This window comes from Oncorhynchus nerka, linkage group LG2 (assembly GCF_034236695.1).
Source record: "Oncorhynchus nerka isolate Pitt River linkage group LG2, Oner_Uvic_2.0, whole genome shotgun sequence".
NCBI classification, from domain to species: domain Eukaryota; kingdom Metazoa; phylum Chordata; class Actinopteri; order Salmoniformes; family Salmonidae; genus Oncorhynchus; species Oncorhynchus nerka.
The window spans coordinates 98,077,875-98,102,572 of record NC_088397.1 but is presented as its reverse complement, the minus strand read 5'-3'; the positions used below and the strand labels follow the sequence as shown (position 1 = coordinate 98,102,572).

Genomic DNA, 24,698 nt, shown 5'->3' with positions numbered 1-24,698 from the left:
AATGTATAAAGGAACATTTGTGAAATAGCACAGTTACAAATAGAAATCAAACATCAGAAATAGAGGAAGGACAAAAAAAAAAAAACTAAATACTGTATAACTATTGTAAAATTGATTGTAAGATGTGTATGTATAATCTGAAGGCTGAAGCCTGAGTGTTATTGTTTATTAGTTTACTCCAATTGAGGGAAGGGGGGGGGAATAATAAAGGTATAAGAATATCTACATAAATAACAAATAACACTGTCACATGCGCCGACTACAACAAGTGGAGACCTTGAAATGTTTACTGACCAGCCCTTAACCAACAGTGTAGACCTCACAGTGAAATGTTTACTGACCAGCCCTTAACCAACAGGTGTAGACCTTACAGTGAAATGCTGACTGACCAGCCCTTAACCAACAGTGTAGACCTCACAGTGAACTGCTGACTGACCAGCCCTTAACCAACAGCGCAGTTCAAGAAGAGTTAAGAAAATATTTACCAAGTAGACTAAAGTAAAAAGTAATAATATAAAGTAACACAATAAGAATAACAATAACAAGGCTATATACAGGGGGTACCAGTACAGAGTCAATGTGGAGGCTATATACAGGGGGTACCGGTACAGAGTCAATGTGGAGGCTATATACAGGGGGTACCAGTACAGAGTCAATGTGGAGGCTATATACAGGGGGTACTGGTACAGAGTCAATGTGGAGGCTATATACAGGGGGTACCGGTACAGAGTCAATGTGGAGGCTATATACAGGGGGTACCGGTACAGAGTCAATGTGGAGGCTATATACAGGGGGTACCAGTACAGAGTCAATGTGGAGGCTATATACAGGGGGTACCGGTACAGAGTCAATGTGGAGGCTATATACAGGGGGTACCGGTACAGAGTCAATGTGGAGGTTATATACAGGGGACACCGGTACAGAGTCAATGTGGAGGCTATATACAGGGGGTACCGGTACAGAGTCAATGTGGAGGCTATATACAGGGGGTACCGGTACAGAGTCAATGTGGAGGCTATATACAGGGGGTACCGGTACAGAGTCAATGTGGAGGTTATATACAGGGGGTACCGGTACAGAGTCAATGTGGAGACTATATACAGGGGGTACCGGTACAGAGTCAATGTGGAGGCTATATACAGGGGGTACCGGTACAGAGTCAATGTGGAGGCTATATACAGGGGGTACCGGTACAGAGTCAATGTGGAGGCTATATACAGGGGTACCGGTACAGAGTCAATGTGGAGGCTATATACAGGGGGTACCGGTACAGGGTCAATGTGGAGGCTATATACAGGGGTACCGGTACAGAGTCAATGTGGAGGCTATATACAGGGGGTACTGGTACAGAGTCAATGTGGAGGCTATATACAGGGGTACGGTACAGAGTCAATGTGGAGGCTATATACAGGGGTACCGGTACAGAGTCAATGTGGAGGCTATATACAGGGGGGTACTGGTACAGAGTCAATGTGGAGGCTATATACAGGGGGTACCGTACAGAGTCAATGTGGAGGCTATATACAGGGGGTACCGGTACAGAGTCAATGTGGAGGCTATATACAGGGGTACCAGTACAGAGTCAATGTGGAGGCTATATACAGGGGGTACCGGTACAGAGTCAATGTGGAGGCTATATACAGGGGTACCGGTACAGAGTCAATGTGGAGGCTATATACAGGGGTACCAGTACATAGTCAATGTGGAGGCTATATACAGGGGGTACCGGTACAGAGTCAATGTGGAGGCTATATACAGGGGGTACCGGTACATAGTCAATGTGGAGGCTATATACAGGGGGTACCGGTACAGAGTCAATGTGGAGGCTATATACAGGGGTACCGGTACAGAGTCAATGTGGAGGCTATATACAGGGGGTACCGGTACAGAGTCAATGTGGAGGCTATATACAGGGGGTACCGGTACAGAGTCAATGTGGAGACTATATACAGGGGGTACCGGTACAGAGTCAATGTGGAGGCTATATACAGGGGGTACCGGTACAGAGTCAATGTGGAGGCTATATACAGGGGGTACCGGTACAGAGTCAATGTGGAGGCTATATACAGGGGTACCAGGTACATAGTCAATGTGGAGGCTATATACAGGGGGTACCGGTACAGAGTCAATGTGGAGGCTATATACAGGGGTACCGGTACATAGTCAATGTGGAGGCTATATACAGGGGGTACCGGTACAGAGTCAATGTGGAGGCTATATACAGGGGGTACCGGTACAGAGTCAATGTGGAGGCTATATACAGGGGGTACCGGTACAGAGTCAATGTGGAGGCTATATACAGGGGGTACCGGTACAGAGTCAATGTGGAGGCTATATACAGGGGGTACCGGTACAGAGTCAATGTGGAGGCTATATACAGGGGGTACCGGTACAGAGTCAATGTGGAGACTATATACAGGGGGTACCGGTACAGAGTCAATGTGGAGACTATATACAGGGGGTACCGGAATGAATTAAATATTCTTATTAAATACTTTTTCTTTACATAGTTGAATGTGCTGACAACAAAATCACACTTATTTTCCACCATAATTTGTAAATAAATTCATTAAAAAATCCTACAAATGTGATTTTCTGGATTTTTTATGTATTTTTTTGTCTGTCATAGTTGAAGTGAAACCTATGATGAAAATTACAGGCCTCTCTCATCTTTTTAAGTTGGAGAACTTGCACAATTGGTGGCTGACTAAATACTTGTTCTCCCCACCGTACTTATGGACAGCAGTAGTTATATAGGATGAACCATGACTAGAATACAGTATATACATATGAAGTGGACAACAGTAGTTATATAGGATGAACCATGACTAGAATACAGTATATACACTACTGTTCAAAAGTTTGGGGTCACTTAGAAATGTCCTTGTGCTACATGAATAGGAAATATAGTCAAGACGTTGAGGTTATAAATAATTATTTTTAATTTCCAAAGCGAGAGAGACCAGAGAGAGAGAGAGCGAGAGACCAGAGAGAGAGAGAGAGACCAGAGCGAGAGACCAGAGAGAGAGAGCGAGAGACCAGAACGAAGGGTTCAGCAGACAAGGACATTCTGTTGACCAAGAACCCTTAGTCTTTCAACGTGTTCTACTGACGATGGTTCTTGTTCCGGGCAAAGTGCACGTTCCTTCCTGATGACTGAGGCCGTAGTATCCCAAATTAGCACCCTATTCCATTTATAGTGCACTACCTCCCCCCTGGTCAAAAGTAGTGCACTACACTTGAGTTAACGGAACACCTGCTTTTTTCCCCCATGACCCAGGTGAAAAATTGATGTCACTTGTTAAATCCCCTTAAAATCAGTGTAGATGAAGGGGAAGAGACAAGGGTTCAATAAGGATTGTTAAGCTTCAAGACGATTAAAAGACATGGATTGTGTTTGTGTGCCATTCAGAGTGACAAAATACAAGACTAAATATTTACAGTGTTTTCAGAAAGTCTTCCTTCTGCTGGACTTATCCCACGTTTTGTTTGGTTACAGCCTGAATTAAAAAATGGATTAAATTTAGATTGCCTACACACAATACCCCATAATGTGAATGTGATCATGTTTTTTTAGAAATGTTTACAAATTAATTAAAAATGAAGAGCTGAAATGTCTTGAGTCAATAATTATTCAACCACTTTGTTATGGTAAGGAGCCTAAATATGCTTAACAAGTCACACTCTGTGCAATAAGTGTTTAACATGATTTTTTAACGACTACCTCATCTCTGTACTCTACACATACAGATCATTGTAAGGTTGAACAGTGAATTTCAAACACAGGTTTAACCACAAAGACCAGGTAGGTTTTCCAATGGCTCAGAAAGAAGGGCCCCTATTGGTAGATGGGTACAAATAAAATAAAAAGCAGACATTGAATATCCCTTTGAGCATGGTGAAGTTATTAATTACACTTTGGATGGTGTATCAATACACCCAGTCACTACAAAGATACAGGTGTCCTTCCTAACTCAGTTGCTGGAGAGGAAGGAAACCACTCAGGAATTTCACCATGAGGCTTTAAATGACTTCAAAACAGTTATAGTGTTTAATGGCTGTGATAGGAGAAAACTGAGGATGGATCAACAACACTGTAGTTACTCCACAATACTAGCCTAACTGGCAGAGTGAAAAGAAGAAAGCCTGTACGGAATAAAAAATATTCCAAAACATGCATCCTGTTTGCAACAAGGCACTAAAGTAATACTGCAACAAATGTGGCAAAGCAATTCACTTTTTATCCTGAATACAAAGTGTTGTGTTTGGGACAAATCCAATACAACACATTATTGAGTACCACGGCATCATGTTATGGGTATGCTTGTAATCGTTAAGGTAAGTTTTTCAGGATAAAAAAAAAAATGAAATGGAGCTAAGTACAGGTGAAATCCTACAGGAATCCTGGTTCAGTCTGCTTTCCACCAGACACTGGGAGATGAATGTACCTTTCAGCAGGACAATAACCTGGTTCAGTCTGCTTTCCACCAGATACTGGGAGATGAATTCACCTTTCAGCAGGACAATAACCTGGTTCATTCTGCTTTCCACCAGATACTGGGAGATGAATTCACCTTTCAGCAGGACAATAACCTGGTTCAGTCTGCTTTCCACCAGAGACTGGGAGATGAATTCACCTTTCAGCAGGACAATAACCTGGTTCAGTCTGCTTTCCACCAGATACTGGGAGATGAATTCACCTTTCAGCAGGACAATAACCTAAAACAAGGCCAAATCTGCACTGGAGTTGCTTTACCGAGAAAACAGTAAATGTTCCTGAGAAGCAGAGATACTGTTTTCACTTAAATCTACTTGAAAATGTATGGCAAGACCTGAAAATGGTTGTCTAGCAATGATCAACAACCAATTTGAAAAGATTAAATGGGCAAATGTTGCACAATCCAGGTGTGGAAAGCTCTTGGGAGATTTACCCAGAAAGACTCACAGATATAATCGCTCCCAAAGGTGATTCTAACATGTATTAACTCGGGGGTGTGAATACTGATGTAAATGAGATATTTCTGTATTTCATATTTATTCAATTTGATAACAATTCTAAAAACATATATTTTTTTTAGCTTTGTCATTATGGGGTATTGTGATGTCATTATGGGTATTGTGATGTCATTATGGGGTATTGTGATGTCATTACGGGGTATTGTGATGTCATTACAGGGTATTGTGATGTCATTACGGGATATTGTGATGTCATTATGGGATATTGTGATGTCATTACGGGGTAGTGTGTGTAGATGGGTGAGAAATGTTTTATATTTAATACATTGAGTTCAGGCTGTAACATAACAAAATGTGAAATCAGTGAAGGGGTATGACTATGTAAGTGCCTTTTGAAATGGTGTACGGTGCCAGACGCACCGGTTTGTGGCAAGAACTGCAACGCTGTGCATCAATAATGGTCCACCACCTAAAGGACATCCAACCAACTTGACACAACTGTGGGAAGCACTGGAGTCAACATGGACCAGCATCCCTGTGTTACGCTTTCAATACCTTGTAGAGTCCACGCCCCGACGAATTGAGGCTGTTCTGAGGGCAAAATGGGGTGCAACTCAATATTAGGACGGTGTTCCTAATGTTTTGTCTAAGTGTATAGGCGTTAAGGTGCCATGGGGGAGGAAAGAAAGAGACAAAGACAAACAAATGACCAGCAATAATAACACTTTCATATTTAAAAAAAAAAAAAAGAAGAAAAAAAAGATTATTTTTGATAAATATAATATTTAAGATTGGTATCATTCCATAATAAATGTACTTCAGCGACTATGGGTTGGGGGCGAAGCTATGGGTTTGGGGCGGAGCTATGGGTTGGGGGCGAAGCTATGGGTTGGGGCGGAGCTATGGGTTGGGGGCGGAGCTATGGGTTGGGGCGGAGCTATGGGTTGGGGGCGGAGCTATGGGTTGGGGGCGAAGCTATGGGTTGGGGCGGAGCTATGGGTTGGGGGCGGAGCTATGGGTTGGGGGCGGAGCTATGTACAAAGATAAATAAATATCACACTTGTGTGGACTGTACAAATTCCCAGGATGCATTTGGATTATAAACGATAAGAAACATCACAGAACTTCCTTTGAGAGGAGGAGGAACAGGGGAGGAAGAGGGGAAGGAGGAGAAGAAGAGGAATCTTTGGGGGATTTGATTCCCTGTTTGTCCCTTGTGTCTTGTTTGGTTAGTCCATCCGTCAGCCTGTGAAGGCTGGTTATAGTAACGTAGTCCATCCGCCAGCCTGTGAAGGCGGGTTATGGTAACGTAGTCCATCCGTCAGCCTGTGAAGACTGGTTATGGTAACGTAGTCCATCCGTCAGCCTGTGAAGGCTGGTTATAGTAACGTAGTCCATCCGTCAGCCTGTGAAGACTGGTTATGGTAGCGTAGTCCATCCGTCAGCCTGTGAAGGCTGGTTATGGTAACGTAGTCCATCCGTCAGCCAGTGAAGCCGGGTTATGGTAACGTAGTCCATCCACCAGCCTGTGAAGGCGGGTTATAGTAACGTAGTCCATCCGCCAGCCTGTGAAGGCGGGTTATGGTAACGTAGTCCATCCGTCAGCCAGTGAAGCCGGGTTATGGTAACGTAGTCCATCCGTCAGCCTGTGAAGACTGGTTATGGTAACGTAGTCCATCCGTCAGCCTGTGAAGACTGGTTATGGTAACGTAGTCCATCCACCAGCCTGTGAAGGCTGGTTATGGTAACGTAGTCCATCCGCCAGCCTGTGAAGGCTGGTTATGGTAACGTAGTCCATCCGTCAGCCTGTGAAGGCAGGTTATGGTAACGTAGTCCATCCGTCAGCCTGTGAAGGCGGGTTATGGTAACGTAGTCCATCCGCCAGCCTGTGAAGGCGGGTTATGGTAACGTAGTCCATCCGTCAGCCTGTGAAGGCGGGTTATGGTAACGTAGTCCATCCGTCAGCCTGTGAAGGCTGGTTATGGTAACCATCCGTCAGCCTGTGAAGGCGGGTTCCATCCGTCAGCCTGTGAAGGCGGGTTATGGTAACGTAGTCCATCCGTCAGCCTGTGAAGGCGGGTTATGGTAACGTAGTCCATCCGTCAGCCTGTGAAGGCGGGTTATAGTAACGTAGTCCATCCACCAGCCTGTGAACATTGGTTTGAAAGCCGCCATCTTTTCAGGGCTCAACAGTGCCACCATTCTACTCGTATATGTGTCTAAATATTTAGCTGTGTGATTCTAGCTTTAATAACAAAAAAAAAAATTCATTGTGCTCCTAAATTACTTTGTGTGCGCCAACATTTTTCAACAGGTGCACACATGCTCCTAGTAAAAAGGGTCAGCGTACAGCCATGCTTTAAAACCTCCTGGAAGAAGAACCAGTCAGGCAGCCAGTTAGTTCTACAGGCAGAAGAACCAGTCAGGCAGCCAGTTAGTTCTACAGGCAGAAGAACCAGCCAGTCAGCCAGTGAGTTCTACAGGCAGAAGAACCAGCCAGTCAGCCAGTGAGTTCTACTGGCAGAAGAACCAGCCAGTCAGCCAGTGAGTTCTACTGGCAGAAGAACCAGCCAGTTAGTTCTACTGGCAGAAGAACCAGCCAGTTAGTTCTACTGGCAGAAGAACCAGCCAGTTATTTCTACTGGCAGAAGAACCAGCCAGTTAGTTCTACAGGCAGAAGAACCAGCCAGTCAGCCAGTGAGTTCTACAGGCAGAAGAACCAGCCAGTCAGCCAGTGAGTTCTACAGGCAGCTCCCTACTACACAGCACTTCCCACTGTCTTGCTAACAGACATATCAGCCTCTCCCTGCTGTCTGCTCCGGGGACATAGATACACCACAGTACCTCGCTCTCTGTTCTGCCACATCTCCTCCCCTTCTCCCCTCCTCCTCCTCCCACCTCCTCTTCTCCAAAGTGGTCCATGGTAAGCTGACAGAGGAGGTCTGGCCCCGGGACATCGTCGAAGACTAACGTCAGCGCCTGCGGGTACGTCTGGTAACCCATGAGGACTCTATCCAGGTCTCTTATTCGTCGAGCGTCGGCCAATTGGTACTTGTCTCGGGGAGGGGGCTCCTTGGCAAAGTCCGGCAGCGGGTAGCTGATGTAATCCTCATCCAACAGGAAAACGTCTGTGCTGGTTAGGATCAGAGTCTTAGGATGGAGGACAGGCCTGGGGGTGGAGGGAGCCTGGGGAGGCAGGCTCTGTTGGGGGATATGGGGCCTGGTGGAGGGGGCTGGACCTGGAGCCTGGGGGTAGGGGTGAAGACGGGGTTGGCTAGCAGAGACCGGGCTCTGGGGGTGGAGGTGAGACTTTCTATCCCCCTGCAGACCCCCAGTGGAAGTCTGTCTGTCTGCAGCTGGGGCCTGGGAGAAACCTAGCCCCTGGGCCTGGGAGAAACCTAGCCCCTGGGTCTGGGAGAAACCTAGCCCCTGGGTCTGGGAGAAACCTAGCCCCTGGGTCTGGGAGAAACCTAGCCCCTGGGTCTGGGAGAAACCTAGCCCCTGGGTCTGCACCTGGAAGACCAGTACGTAGAGCAGGATATTACAGCTGGATACCCCAGAAGGACCTTTCCTCTCGGCTACGATAAAGGTCAGGTCTCCAATCTCTTCTTCGCTGGGGTAGATGAACTTTACCCTGCTAGAGTGGACCAGTTCATAGTTCCCCATCTTACCTGGGAGTAGACAACACAGTAGGACAAAAGGACTCATTTAGTTTGGTACGACAACACATTGGGAAAAGACAGGACTCATTTAGTTTGGTACATCAACACAGTAGGACAAAAGGACTCAGTTTGGTACGACAACACATTGGGAAAAGACAGGACTCATTTAGTTTGGTACATCAACACAGTAGGACAAAAAGGAGTCATTTAGTTTGGTACGTCAACACAGTAGGACAAAAGGGACTCATTTAGTTTGGTACGTCAACACAGTAGGACAAAAAGGACTCATTTAGTTTGGTACGTCAACACAGTAGGACAAAAAGGACTCATTTAGTTTGGTACGTCAACACAGTAGGACAAAAAGGACTCATTTAGTTTGGTACGTCAACACAGTAGGACAGAAAGGACTCATTTAGTTTGGTACGACAACACAGTAGGACAAAAGGGACTCATTTAGTTTGGTACGACAACACATTGGGAAAAGACAGGACTCATTTAGTTTGTTACGACAACACAGTAGGACAAAAAGGACTCATTTAGTTTGGTACGACAACACAGTAGGACAAAAAGGACTCATTTAGTTTGGTACGACAACACAGTAGGACAAAAAGGACTCATTTAGTTTGGTACGTCAACACAATAGGACAAAAAGGACTCATTTAGTTTGGTACATCAACACATTGGGAAAAGACAGGACTCAGTTTGGTACGACAACACAGTAGGACAAAAAGGACTCATTTAGTTTGGTACGACAACACATTGGGAAAAGACAGGACTCATTTAGTTTGGTACGTCAACACAGTAGGACAAAAAGGACTCATTTAGTTTGGTACGACAACACAGTAGGACAAAAAGGACTCATTTAGTTTGGTACGACAACACAGTAGGACAAAAAGGACTCATTTAGTTTGGTACGTCAACACAGTAGGACAGAAAGGACTCATTTAGTTTGGTACATCAACACATTGGGAAAAGACAGGACTCATTTAGTTTGGTACGACAACACAGTAGGACAAAAAGGACTCATTTAGTTTGGTACATCAACACAGTAGGACAAAAAGGACTCATTTAGTTTGGTACGACAACACAGTAGGACAAAAAGGACTCATTTAGTTTGGTACATCAACACAGTAGGACAAAACAGGACTCATTTAGTTTGGTACATCAACACAGTAGGACAGAAATGACTCATTTAGTTTGGTACGTCAACACAGTAGGACAAAAAGGACTCATTTAGTTTGTTACGACAACACAGTAGGACAAAAAGGACTCATTTAGTTTGGTACGACAACACATTGGGAAAAGACAGGACTCATTTAGTTTGGTACGTCAACACAGTAGGACAAAAAGGACTCATTTAGTTTGGTACGACAACACATTGGGAAAAGACAGGACTCATTTAGTTTGGTACATCAACACAGTAGGACAAAAAGGACTCATTTAGTTTGGTACGACAACACAGTAGGACAAAAAGGACTCATTTAGTTTGGTACGTCAACACAGTAGGACAAAAAGGACTCATTTAGTTTGGTACGACAACACAGTAGGACAAAAAGGACTCAACACAGTAGGACAAAAAGGACTCATTTAGTTTGGTACGTCAACACAGTAGGACAAAAAGGACTCATTTAGTTTGGTACGTCAACACAGTAGGACAAAAAGGACTCATTTAGTCTTGATCCCAAATAGAACCCCCTAGATTCTACCCATGTTATTGTGGAGATCTGTTTCTTAAACCTGGACAACCCACTCACATCTCCACAAGGGTATTTTACTGATGAAAACGTACAGATGTAAAATGTTATGAATACCTGTAGATTTATTTCCAAACTGTGTGTAGAAGTCTTGTTCGGAGGGTTCAGGAGAGGGTAGTTTGTCCTGTAGAGAGAGGACGGTCATCAGCTGCTGCAGGAAGCGGTGTGTCCCGTAACTGTCCCTCGTCAGACAGCAGATGATGTGGTCCGCTGACGGCCCTGGAGACAAATAACACACAACACAGATTACAGTCAGCCCAGTCCAGCAGCCGGCTCAGTCCCCGGCAGCCGGCCCAGTCCCCGGCAGCCAGTCCAGCCACCAGCCCAGTCCCCGGCAGCCAGCCCAGTCCCCGGCAGCCAGCCCAGTCCCCGGCAGCCAGCCCAGTCACCAGCCAGCCCAGCCACCAGCCCAGTCCGCCCAGCCAGCCCAGTCCAGCCACCAGCCCAGTCCAGCAGCCAGCCCAGTCCAGCCGCCAGCCCAGTCCAGCCGCCAGCCCAGTCCAGCCGCCAGCCCAGTCCAGCCACCAGCCCAGTCCAGCAGCCAGCCCAGTCCAGCAGCCAGCCCAGTCCAGCAGCCAGCCCAGTCCAGCAGCCAGCCCAGACAACACAAGTAACATACTACACAGAACAAAAATATAAACACCACATGTAAAGTGTTGGTCCCATGTTTCCTGAACTGAAATAAAAAGATCCCAGCAATGTTCCATATGCACAAAAAGCTTATTTATCAAATGTTTGTTTCCATCCCTGTTAGTGAACATTTCTCCTTTGCCAAGATAATCCATCCACCTGACAGGTGTGGCATTATCAAGAAGTTGATTTAAACAGCATGATCATTACACAGGTGCGCCTTGTGCTGGGGGACAATAAAACTCAATGCCACGGATGTCTCAAGTTGAGGGAGCGTGAAATTGGCATGCTGACTCCAGGAACGTCCACCAGAGCTGTTGCCAGAGAATTGAATGTTCATTTCTCTACCATAAGCCGCGTCCAACGTCGTTTTATAGAATTTGGCAGTACGTCCAACTGGCCTTGCAACCACAGACCACGTGTATGGCGCCGTGTGGGCGAGCGGTTTGCTGATGTCAATGTTGTAAACAGAGTGCCCCATGGTGGCGGTGGGCTTTTGATACGGGGAGGCATATGCTACGTACAACGAACACAATTGCATTTTATCAATGGCAATTTGAATGCACAGAGACGAGATCCCGAGGCCCATTATTGTGCCATTCATCCGCCTCCATCACCTCACGTTTCAGCAGGATAATGTACGGCCCCATGTCGTAAGGATCTGGACACAATACCTGGAAGCTGAAAATGTCCCAGTTCTTCCATGGCCTGCATACTCACCAGACATGTCACTCATTGAGCATGTTTGGGATGCTCTGGATCGACAGCGTGTTCCAATTCCCACCAATATCCAGCAACTTCTCACAGCGATTGAAGAGGACTGGGACAACATTCCACAGAACACAATCAACAGCCTGGTCAACTCTATGTGAAGGAGATGTGTCGCGCTGCACGAGGCAAACGGTGGCCACACCTGATACTGACTGGTGTTCTGATCACACCAGATACTGACTGGTGTTCTGATCACACCTGATATTGACTGGTGTTCTGATCACATCAGATACTGACTGGTGTTCTGATCCATACCCCTACCTTTTTGTTGAAGGTATCTGTGACCAACAGATACATATCTGTATTCCCAGTCATGTGAAATCCATAGATTAGGGCCTAATGAATGTATTCCCAGTCATGTGACCTCCATAGATTAGGGCCTAATGAATGTATTCCCAGTCATGTGACCTCCATAGATTAGGACCTAATGAATGTATTCCCAGTCATGTGACCTCCATAGATTAGGACCTAATGAATGTATTCCCAGTCATGTGACCTCCATAGATTAGGACCTAATGAATGTATTCCCAGTCATGTGACCTCCATAGATTAGGACCTAATGAATGTATTCCCAGTCATGTGACCTCCATAGATTAGGGCCTAATGACTTTATTTAAATTGTCTGATTTCCTCATATGATCTGTAACCCAGTAAAATCTTTGAAATTGTTGCATTGATATGTTTGTTCAGTATTTATTATCAGGTGAAATGATCTGGGATAGGGATTTCCATGAATTCTGGGATAGGGATTTCCATGAATTCTGGGATAGGGATTTCCATGAATTCTGGGATAGGGATTTCCATGAATTCTGGGATAGGGATTTCCATGAATTCTGGGATAGGGATTTCCATGAATTCTGGGATAGGGATTTCCATGAATTCTGGGATAGGGATTTCCATGAATTCTGGGATAGGGATTTCCATGAATTCTGGGATAGGGATTTCCATGAATTCTGGGATAGGGATTTCCATGAATTCTGGGATAGGGATTTCCATGAATTCTGGGATAGGGATTTCCATGAATTCTGGGATAGGGATTTCCATTAATTCTGGGATAGGGATTTCCATGAGTCCTGGGATAGGGATTTCCATGAATTCTGGGATAGGGATTGGGATTTCTATGAATTCAGACAAAACATCACAGTATGTTCAACTGTTTTTAACATCCTGATCCTAGTCCTCTCTGTGACACCGTGGTCATCCATTCATTCTCCCTACTCACCCATCACCCTGAAGTACTGGTCAAACAGGCCCACGTTGACAGAGTGGAGGTCGTGGAGGTCGATGGTGAAACAGTAAGACATGATCAGCTCTGGGTCCCGATGGTCACAGTGGCTCCAGTCCCACAGTACTGAAGGATAAAGACAGCACACATTACCACAGACCCACAGTATAAAGACAGCACTCATTACCACAGACCCACAGTATAAAGACAGCACTCATTACTACAGACCCACAGTATAAAGACAGCACTCATTACTACAGACCCACAGTATAAAGACAGCACTCATTACTACAGTATAAAGACAGCACTCATTACTACAGTATAAAGACAGCACTCATTACTACAGTATAAAGACAGCACTCATTACCACAGACCCACAGTATAAAGACAGCACCCATTACTACAGACCCACAGTATAAAGACAGCACTCATTACCACAGACCCACAGTATAAAGACAGCACTCATTACCACAGACCCACAGTATAAAGACAGCACTCATTACTACAGACCCACAGTATAAAGACAGCACTCATTACCACAGACCCACAGTATAAAGACAGCACTCATTACCACAGACCCACAGTATAAAGACAGCACTCATTACTACAGACCCACAGTATAAAGACAGCACTCATTACTACAGACCCACAGTATAAAGACAGCACTCATTACTACAGACCCACAGTATAAAGACAGCACTCATTACTACAGACCCACAGTATAAAGACAGCACTCATTACTACAGACCCACAGTATAAAGACAGCACTCATTACTACAGACCCACAGTATAAAGACAGCACTCATTACTACAGACCCACAGTATAAAGACAGCACTCATTACTACAGACCCACAGTATAAAGACAGCACTCATTACTACAGACCCACAGTATAAAGACAGCACTCATTACTACAGACCCACAGTATAAAGACAGCACTCATTACTACAGACCCACAGTATAAAGACAGCACTCATTACTACAGACCCACAGTATAAAGACAGCACTCATTACTACAGACCCAAAGTATAAAGACAGCACTCATTACTACAGACCCACAGTACTGAATACAGCACTCATTACTACAGACCCACAGTACTAAAGGATAAAGACAACACACATTACTACAATTTTAAGGTGTTTACATGACTAATGCCATACTCAGCCTACTACCATAATCAGTTATATTTAGAGTTACTGGCGTGCATGTAAACATACTCAGACAGACAGACTCTCCCTCAAACTCATGCAGCTCTTTTCAACTGATATTTTTCCTAATGTGTCTGGTCACTGAGCGTAGCTGCCGTGCAGTGTGTGTGTTTGTCTTACGTGATTGGTCATTGAGCGTGGAGGCGGAGTCATCCAGCAGGAAGTAGAGGGCTTTAGTAGAGAGCATGATACAGGAAGTGGCCTCGACGTCAGGTGACTTATAAAAAACCACCGATGACCACAGGATGTGATGCAGCTCTTCCTTCTCTTCCTGGTCAAAACACACACACAGACCATCCCCTTTAAACATCTCATAGACATCACAGGCACCCGCCATCCCCTTTAAACATCACAGGCACCCGCCATCCCCTTTAAACATCACAGGCACCCACCATCCCCTTTAAACATCACAGGCACCCGCCATCCCCTTTAAACATCACATGCACACGCCATCCCCTTTAAACATCACAGGCACACGCCATCCCCTTTAAACATCACAGGCACACGCCATCCCCTTTAAACATCACAGGCACACGCCATCCCCTTTAAACATCTCATAGACATCACAGGCACACGCCATCCCCTTTAAACATCTCATAGACATCACAGGCACACGCCATCCCCTTTAAACATCTCAGACATCACAGGCACACGCCATCCCCTTTAAACATCTCATAGACATCACAGGCACACGCCATCCCCTTTAAACATCTCATAGACATCACAGGCACACACCATCCCCTTTAAACATCTCAGACATCACAGGCACAAATCATCCTCTTTAATCATCACAGGCAGTAAGAAGTCAATTGTTGATGATGAATGGGTGTCAAGGTTTCAGTTAGCTGGAAATTAACGGCTTTTGGCTGCAAACATTTTTTTATGAAAAGCTGAATATTTTTTTTTTGTTGCCGACCAAATTGTCCAGGAGAAAAAAATAAGGAAAAAAAAAATCACATGGAAAAATAATGCTTTTTATTAAATGATGGAAATACCAGCCGATGCATTTCATCTTCAAAGGAACTTCCTCTGATTGGATAGATGTGTTACTGAAAAGGAACTTCCTACCTCCTCTGATTGGATAGATGTGTTACTGAAAAAGGAACAATCCCTCCTTACCATTGCGAACCAAATGGACAAAAGCCTAGACTAATCCTAATTGAAATATCATAAAAAGTATTCAAATAAGTTATAAAGAGTATATCCAAAATATTATATTAATAACATGTTTGATGTCCTAAAGTTGCAGCTTTAAAAGAAGGGGAATAAAATAATGAAAGTCAGTGTATGGCTTTGGCTATTCTCAAATCACAGCTTTATTTTGAATGACAAATATTTCAGGCCACAAGAAGTGGAATTGTGCAAACAACAACCAAGGTAAAAAAATAATAATTTTAAAATCGAATGAGAACTCAAAAGAAACGTACAGCTGAGAAAAGCTTATGAAAGAAACCTAGAGTTGACCTAGCCCCCTGCCATAGTATTCTACCAATATACAACTGACCTCCAACGCATTTAGTAGCCTAATAGGAGGATGAGGCACAAATGTGAATCATTTAAAAAAGGGCAACTCCTCCAATTTTTTTAACCTCATGTTCATGATCTCCAGCAGTATACCAGTGTGTCAACATTAGGTGGAAAATAGCACATTTCAAAGTTTTGTAGAAAAGAAGAAAAAAAAATAAAAGGTTCTACGCGATGACATCATCAAAAGGTAGGACATTTTAAAAACAGTGATTGTAAAAAAACACTATGAAATTCGCAGAGACGTAGGGAGCAAGACACTCGTTGCAGGTTTTGAAAGTCAATGTTTTTTTTTTTTAAACTTCAAAATCGTACCCTGTGATGTCACAGAGAAGCATTTTTAGGACATTTCTTCTCTTCTTAACCAGATCGTAGAAATTGTTTTCACATACAGGGCATTCGGAAAGTATTCAGACCCCTGAACTTTTTCCACATTTTGTTACGTTACAGATGTATTCTAAAATGGATGCAAGTGTTTTTTTTTCTCATCCTCGAACTACACAATACCCCACATCACAATACCCCATAACGACAAAGCAAAAACAGTTTTTTTGAAATTTTTCAAATGTATAGAAAATACATTTAAATATTCAGACTTTTTACTCAGTACTTTGTTGAAGCACCTTTGGCAACGATTACAGCCTAGAGTCTTCTTGGGTATGACACTACAAGCTCTGTACACCTGTATCTGTATTCCTCTCAAGCTGTGTCAGGTTGGATGGGGAGCGTCGCTGCACAGTTATTTTCAGGTCTCTCTCTACAGAGGAACTCTGGAGCTCTGTCAGAGTGATCGTCGGGTTCTTGGTCACCTTCCTGACCAAGGCCCTGCTCCCCCGATTACTCAGTTTGGCCGAGCGGACAGCTCTTGAAGGACAGACCATCTTGGTGATTCCAAACTTCTTCCATTTAAGAATGATGGAGGCCGCTGTGTTCTTGGGGACCTTCAACGCTGCAGAAATGTTTTGGTACCCTTCCCCAGATCTGTGCCTCGACACAATCCATTCATGGAGCTCTACGGACAATTCCTTCGACCTCATGGCTTGGTTTCTGCTCTGACATGTGCTGTCAACTGTGGGACCTTATATAGACAGGTGTGTGTGCCTTTCCAAATCATGTCCAATCAATTTAATTTACCACAGGTGGACTCCAATCAAGTTGTAGAAGCATCTCAAAGATGATCAATGGAAACAGGATGCACCTGAGCTCAATTTAGAGTCTCATAGCAAAAGGGGTCTGAATACTTGTGTAAATAATCTATTTCTGTTTGTTATTATTTATACATTTGCAAAAAATAAAAAATAAACTGTTTTCGCTTTGTCACTATGGGGTATTGTGTGTAGATTGATGAAGAAAATGTTTTAATTTAATCCATTTTAGAATAAAGCTGTAATGTAACAAAATGTGGAAAAAGTCAAGGGGTCTGAATACTGTCCGCATGCACTGTACACAGACACGGGTGTGGAAGATAATGAGGTTGACAAGTGACAGAATTGGCCTTTAATAAATATCCAGTTCTGAGGACAGCCGATGATTTGTACGACCAATCACACAGTCAAGCGAGGCTCGTTAACAGTCACTCGCTCCAGATGCGCGGTTCGGCACACATAGACACACCTCTTTCGTGCACAGCTCATACAAATAAGACAATAGGAGAGATCGTTTCCAAATAAGATGATAAAAATACAATATTTTGAAGTTGTGTTTTATTACTTGTTCTTCTAGCCTGAATATTTAGTAAAAAAAATTTTTTTTTTTAAAGTTAATTATATAAATTGATTATTTGTAGTAGGGATGAAGACACAACGGACAATGTTTTGCTTTTCAATAAAAGTACAAGAGCTTTACAAGCCAAATCCTTTTCTGTTAATATGAATTACCATAATCTGAATGTGATTTGTGTCATTCTGAGCACCGTGGGTGGACACTAATCAGGTTACCCACCCAATGAGCACCGTGGGTGGACACTAATCAGGTTACCCACCCAATGAGCACCGTGGGTGGACACTAATCAGGTTACCCACCCAATGAGCACCGTGGGTGGACACACTAATCAGGTTACCCACCCAATGAGCACCGTGGACACTAATCAGTGAGCACCGTGGGTGGACACTAATCAGGTTACCCACCCAATGAGCACCGTGGGTGGACACTAATCAGGTTACCCACCCAATGAGCACCGTGGGTGGACACTAATCAGGTTACCCACCCAATGAGCACCGTGGGTGGACACTAATCAGGTTACCCACCCAATGAGCACCGTGGGTGGACACTAATCAGGTTACCCACCCAATGAGCACCACTAATCAGGTTACCCACCCAATGAGCACCGTGGGTGGACACTAATCAGGTTACCCACCCAATGAGCACCGTGGGTGGACACTAATCAGGTTACCCACCCAATGAGCACCGTGGGTGGACACACTAATCAGGTTACCCACCCAATGAGCACCGTGGGTGGACACTAATCAGGTTACCCACCCAATGAGCACCGTGGGTGGACACTAATCAGGTTACCCACCCAATGAGCACCGTGGACACTAATCAGGTTACCCACCCAATGACACACACTAATCAGGTTACCCACCCAATGAGCACCGTTACCCACCCAATGGCACCGTGGACACACTAATCAGGTTACCCACCCAATGAGCACCGTGGGTGGACACACTAATCAGGTTACCCACCCAATGAGCACCGTGGGTGGACACACTAATCAGGTTACCCACCCAATGAGCACCGTGGGTGGACACACTAATCAGGTTACCCACCCAATGAGCACCGTGGGTGGACACTAATCAGGTTACCCACCCAATGAGCACCGTGGGTGGACACACTAATCAGGTTACCCACCCAATGAGCACCGTGAGCACCGGTTACCCACCCAATGGGTGGACACACTAATCAGGTTACCCACCCAATGAGCACCGTGGGTGGACACTAATCAGGTTACCCACCCAATGAGCACCGTGGGTGGACACTAATCAGGTTACCCACCCAATGAGCACCGTGGGTGGACACTAATCAGGTTACCCACCCAATGAGCACCGTGGGTGGACACTAATCAGGTTACCCACCCAATGAGCACCGTGGGTGGACACTAATCAGGTTACCCACCCAATGAGCACCGTGGGCCCTACACCCAAACAAGGGCACTGCGTTCATCCACCTCTGGCCTGCTCGCCTCCCTACCACTGAGGAAGTACAGTTCCCGCTCAGCCCAGTCAAAACTGTTCGCTGCTCTGGCCCCCCAATGGTGGAACAAACTCCCTCACGACGCCAGGACAGCGGAGTCAATCACCACCTTCCGGAGACACCTGAAACCCCACCTCTTTAAGGAATACCTAGGATAGGATAAAGTAATCCTTCTCACCCCCCCTTAAAAGATTTAGATGCACTATTGTAAAGTGGCTGTTCCACTGGATGTCTTAAGGTGAAAGCACCAATTTGTAAGTCGCTCTGGATAAGAGCGTCTGCTAAATAAATGACTTAAATGTAAATGTTAAATGTTACCCACCCAATGAGCACCGTGGGTGGACACTAATCAGGTTACCCACCCAATGAGCACCGTGGGTGGACACTAATCAGGTTACCCACCCAATGAGCACCGTGGGTGGACACTAATCAGGTTACCCACCCAATGCATATGGGTCCACTAAATTTCTAAAACGTCTGGTAAATTTAAATCTTACCAGTCACATTCTCCGGCAACCAATTTTTTGCGCATGCATGTGTGTCTGTGTCTGTGTCTGTGTGTGTGTGTGTGTGTGTGTGCGCACGCATCTCTCTCTCCCTCTACCTCTGCAATGTTTGTGTGGAAGAACCCCAGCAGCTGGTGTCCCCTAAGCCCAGAGACGAGGGACAGGGCTGGGGACAGGGACAGGTGGGATGGGACCTGATTGTCTGCGGTCAGCTTCTCCACCAGGATGTCTGTTGGGTAGGACAGGGACAGGGATGGCCGAGGACGCTGAGCACCTCGAGGGCTAGATGGAGAGAGAGAGAGAAACAATATGTCATGAAAAATGGAAGAACCTCGATCTTGATAGCTAACTGTTAGCTATAGAATACATTTTTATACTCACTAAACATTTCAAATTTAGCTACATTTCTATTTGACAAAAACATTATTTTTTTTAAATGGGACGGTCCGTCCGTCAGTAAATGGGACGGTCCGTCCTTCAGTAAATGGGACGGTCCGTCCTTCAGTAAATGGGACGGTCCGTCCTTCAGTAAATGGGACGGTCCGTCCTTCAGTAAATGGGACGGTCCGTCCTTCAGTAAATGGGACGGTCCGTCCTTCAGTAAATGGGACGGTCCGTCCTTCAGTAAATGGGACGGTCCGTCCTTCAGTAAATGGGGCGGTCCGTCCTTCAGTAAATGGGACGTCCGTCCTTCAGTAAATGGGACGGTCCGTCCGTCCGTCCTTCAGTAAATGGGACGGTCCGTCCGTCCGTCCTTCAGTAAATGGGACGGTCCGTCCGTCAGTAAATGGGACGTCCGTCCGTCAGTAAATGGGACGGTCCGTCCGTCAGTAAATGGGACGGTCCGTCCGTCAGTAAATGGGACGGTCCGTCCGTCAGTAAATGGGACGGTCCGTCCGTCAGTAAATGGGACGGTCCGTCCTTCAGTAAATGGGACGGTCCGTCCTTCAGTAAATGGGACGGTCCGTCCTTCAGTAAATGGGACGGTCCGTCCTTCAGTAAATGGGACGGTCCGTCCTTCAGTAAATGGGACGGTCCGTCCTTCAGTAAATGGGACGGTCCGTCCTTCAGTAAATGGGACGGTCCGTCCTTCAGTAAATGGGACGGTCCGTCCTTCAGTAAATGGGACGGTCCGTCCTTCAGTAATGAGACGGTCCGTCCTTCAGTAATGAGACGGTCCGTCCTTCAGTAATGAGACGGTCCGTCCTTCAGTAATGAGACGGTCCGTCCTTCAGTAATGAGACGGTCCGTCCTTCAGTAATGAGACGGTCCGTCCTTCAGTAATGAGACGGTCCGTCCTTCAGTAATGAGACGGTCCGTCCTTCAGTAATGAGACGGTCCGTCCTTCAGTAATGAGACGGTCCGTCCTTCAGTAATGAGACGGTCCGTCCTTCAGTAATGAGACGGTCCGTCCTTCAGTAATGAGACGGTCCGTCCTTCAGTAATGAAACGCTTCAGTAATGAGACGGTCCGTCCTTCAGTAATGAGACGGTCCGTCCTTCAGTAATGAGACAATGTGTCCATGTGTATCTACCTGTTAACCTGCAGTCGGTCTGTGCTCTTGGTCTCATTGGGAGTGGACGTGTGTATGTTTATCGTCCTGGGACTGTCCCAGTCACTGTGGCTATGTTCGTTCCCACCCTGCAGGAAAGCCACAGTCTTGATGTCCCTGAGGCTGGAGCGCAGCAGGGTAAACTGTTTCTGGAAACGGAGCCTGTCGTGAGGCAACGGGAACACCGCCGTGACCCTCTCCTGTCCCACTAGGAGCTCCAGGACACGACTGTCTCTGGGGGAACGGTGGTGCCAGGGGCAGCTGGGAGAGTAGGCAGGGATAGACCCAGCACCAGCCCCATACAGGGCACTCGGCCTTGGGTGGGGCAGCACGGAGGCCAGGGGGACGCGGCTGAGCCTGGAGCAGGAGCGGAGCCTCTGGTTGTGGTCGTCTGACGGTTCATCTCCGGTGGTTCCCCGGGCCAGAGCTTTGAAGTCCACCTTCAGCACACAGAGATGGCGCTGGGTCAAGAACAGGACACAGGGGACACAGCAGGAGGAGTCTCTGTCCCCTCCTGGAGCTACGTGGGATAGGACGTCAGAGAGAAGGGGATTGGTTAGAGTTTGGAGGGTGAAGGTATCTGGGTTAGTAGAGGTCTTCGTTGGAGTGAGAGTTGGGTTTGTTGACGAGGTTGTCCGCTGGCTGGTCTGGGACGACAACATGGCAGTCTCCACTAGATGTGCTGCATAACCTCCTTTCACACAGCTCTGGTTCTCTTCCGTCTCCCAGGAGGTGAAGAGGAGCTGCTGTGGGGTGGAGGGTCCTCCTGACGGGGAGGAGGGGAGCTGGGCCAGGGAGCAGAGCAGGGAGTGAGTCTCTTTTAAACCCTCGGGGTCTGAGAAGAGGTACCAGTGGACATCAGAGGACCTCACCCTCAGGGAAAGACAAGTGTCTGGGATGTAGAAGAGGAGAGAGTCTAGCTGGTCGTAGGGAAGGACGAGGTCTGGCTCCAGGTTATCTACTAGAGTTTGCAGGGTTAGGCCCTGGGTCTGGACTGTGACTGAGCCAAGGTCGTGAGGCTGGCTCTGGGGTTGATGGGTTGGGGCTGTGGAGGGGTGTTGAAGACAGTGGAACAGCCCCAGTAGACTGTTTGTTAGCACCACACACACCGACCTCTGCTCCACCACATCATCATCAACCCTGATGCAGTGGCACCACATGACTTTGGTCACACGTAACACCTCTGTCTCTGGGGGCTGGTTCTCTCCCTCTACCGGGTCAGTCAGGGACCCCTCCTCCTCTCCCTCCCTCTCCTTTCCCTCCCCCAGACCCATCTCAAAGTATCCATCTCCATAGGAGGGGCTGGGACTGGGGGGGCTGCCCAGATCAGTCTCTTCCTGGCTGGGGAGATCTCGGAGTCTGCTGGGCCTCCTGTTCTCCTCTCCCAGGGCTCTGGTGATGCGGGCAGACAGCAGGGAGGTGAAGGATGGACAGGAGGAGGTGGAGGGGAGGTGGAGGGGGAGCACAGGGGTCCTCAGGTTAGTGTTGCTCCATGTGTATCGCTCCTCTCTGTCCTCCACACAGCAGCAGCAGCTGGGACACAGGAAATACACACCTGGTTAGATCATCATCATCATCATCATCATCATCATCATCTAGAATAACTCACAATAAAACTGTAGTAGAATAATAACAGCAGAAGGTGAAAGAGGGGAATATATATGGTTTAGACTGGAATGCTGTGTATAAATAAAATCATAAATACATTTTTTTTTAAAGTGATTAATTTCTACTAAAAACAGCACTCACACAGTAATATGACTGTGACGGATACCTCATGTCACGGGGTTGACGTTCCTCAACAGTCTACCGATATTTCTGGAGGGATCTAGCGCCTCCTCCTGACAGGTTAGTGTATAAACCTGGCCTCCATTTTAACTACATGTCACAGGGTTGACGTTCCTCAACTGTCTACCGATATTTCTGGAGGGATCTAGCGCCTCCTCCTGACAGGTTAGTGTATAAACCTGGCCTCCATTTTAACTACATGTCACCTGGCCTCCATTTTAACTACATGTCACATTAGTGAAGACATGGAGACAAACAGTACAGAAACAACACATCTTGAATGAATGAATGAATGACTGAATGGGTGGGTGGGTGAAAGAATGAATGGGTGGGTGAAAGAATGAATGAATGGGTGGGTGAAAGAATGAATGAATGATTGAGTGAAAGAATGAATGAATGGGTGGGTGAACGAATGAATGAATGGGTGGGTGAACGAATGAATGAATGGGTGGGTGAACGAATGAATGAATGGGTGGGTGAACGAATGAATGCGTGGGTGGGTGAAAGAATGAATGAATGAATGGGTGGGTGGGTGAAAGAATGAATGAATGAATGGGTGGGTGAAAGAATGAATGAATGATTGGGTGGGTGAAAGAATGAATAAATGAATGAATGCGTGGGTGAAAGAATGAATGAAATGGTTTATTTTCCGTGTAAATGATGTTTACAAGCTGCGTGCTTCACAACGTACCTACTGTTCTGGTTCTGTTGGGTCCTGGAGTGTTGAAAAGAACTAGAATCAGCATCAGGTTGGTGGCTGGTAACCTGGAACAATGACAAAACGTAACATTTAAGATGTTGCTCCACTGAACATGCAACCCACAAAGACAATGTAATATCATGCAGAGTGCCTGGGTCCTCCCAGTCTTATAGACTACAGAGGTACAGCCGGGACACTATTAGGTTACGTTTTGATGTGGTTACATACGACAGATGGTTACATACGACAGATGGTTACACACAGTGGTAAATGACGGTACAGTACAGGATATTGAGTCACCGCAAGGGGAGAGGGGGGGATAAAAACGCTCATTATTCTTTTGGGTTAAGGTGTTATCACCCGGGGGGGGATAAAAACGCTCATTATTCTTTTGGGTTAAGGTGTTATCACCGCAAGGGGGGGGGATAAAAACGCTCATTATTCTTTTGGGTTAAGGTGTTATCACAGCAAGGGGAGGGGGGGGGGATAAAAGCACTCATTATTCTTTTGGGTTAAGGTGTTATCACCGCAAGGGGGGGGGGATAAAAGCACTCATTATTCTTTTGGGTTAAGGTGTTATCACCGCAAGGGGGGGGGATAAAAGCACTCATTATTCTTTTGGGGGTGTTATCAAAAGCACTCATTATTCTTTTGGGTTAAGGTGTTAAGGCGTTAGTACCCAGGGCACTAATGTGTGTCTCTCCTCACTGAATGAACAGCTGATGGAAACCTGATAGAAACGGATAATTGTGCACATGACTGATGACGAAGAAGATGGTGATTGATATTAGAACAATAAGCTTAAGAATTGCTCTTCCTCTGTCCCGCGCACCCAACAGCCCACACCTGAGGGAAAGAAATACACCTATTTTGTTTTGTTTTGTTTCAGTCAAAAAGAAAGATGTCACTGGACTGTATTACTACTGTGACAGCAGTGGAGAACGTGGAAAGTTCCCCGGCGTACACATCACAGACAAACTGAAATGGTCCACCCACACAGACAGTGTGGTGAAGAAATGTGGAGGCGGAAGAAATGTGGTTTGTCACCTAAAACCCTCACATAGTTTTACAGATGCACAATTGAGAGCATCCTGGTACGGCAACTGCAACGCAAGGCTCTTCAGAGGGTGGGTCGGTCTGCACAACGCATCACCCACCGGGGACACATTACCTGCCCTCCAGGACACCTACACCACCCGATGTCACAGGAAGGCCAAAAAGATCATCAAG

General features: G+C 46.1%; 1 protein-coding gene across 3 annotated transcripts in view; it reads right to left on the bottom strand.

The window, feature by feature from the left end:
* Positions 1 to 7,004: 7,004 nt before the first annotated feature.
* nisch (nischarin) overlaps positions 7,005 to 24,698 on the bottom strand; it is a 43,531-nt gene continuing 25,837 nt past the window's right edge. Inside the window, exons 15-22 of one of the 3 annotated variants that reach the window (XM_065004587.1) lie at positions 23,460 to 23,533; positions 20,963 to 22,513; positions 19,527 to 19,710; positions 14,327 to 14,477; positions 12,996 to 13,124; positions 10,430 to 10,591; positions 8,451 to 8,627; positions 7,005 to 8,378 (exon numbers count right to left, since the gene is read on the bottom strand). In XM_065004587.1, the coding sequence (XP_064860659.1) occupies positions 7,684 to 8,378; positions 8,451 to 8,627; positions 10,430 to 10,591; positions 12,996 to 13,124; positions 14,327 to 14,477; positions 19,527 to 19,710; positions 20,963 to 22,513; positions 23,460 to 23,533 (3,123 nt within the window). In that variant the 3' untranslated portion in view covers positions 7,005 to 7,683. Of the gene's footprint in view, positions 8,628 to 10,429; positions 10,991 to 12,995; positions 13,125 to 14,326; positions 14,478 to 19,526; positions 19,711 to 20,962; positions 22,514 to 23,459; positions 23,534 to 24,698 lie in introns of those variants that run through there. The other 2 variants (XM_065004583.1, XM_065004592.1) reach the window with 2 other exon arrangements.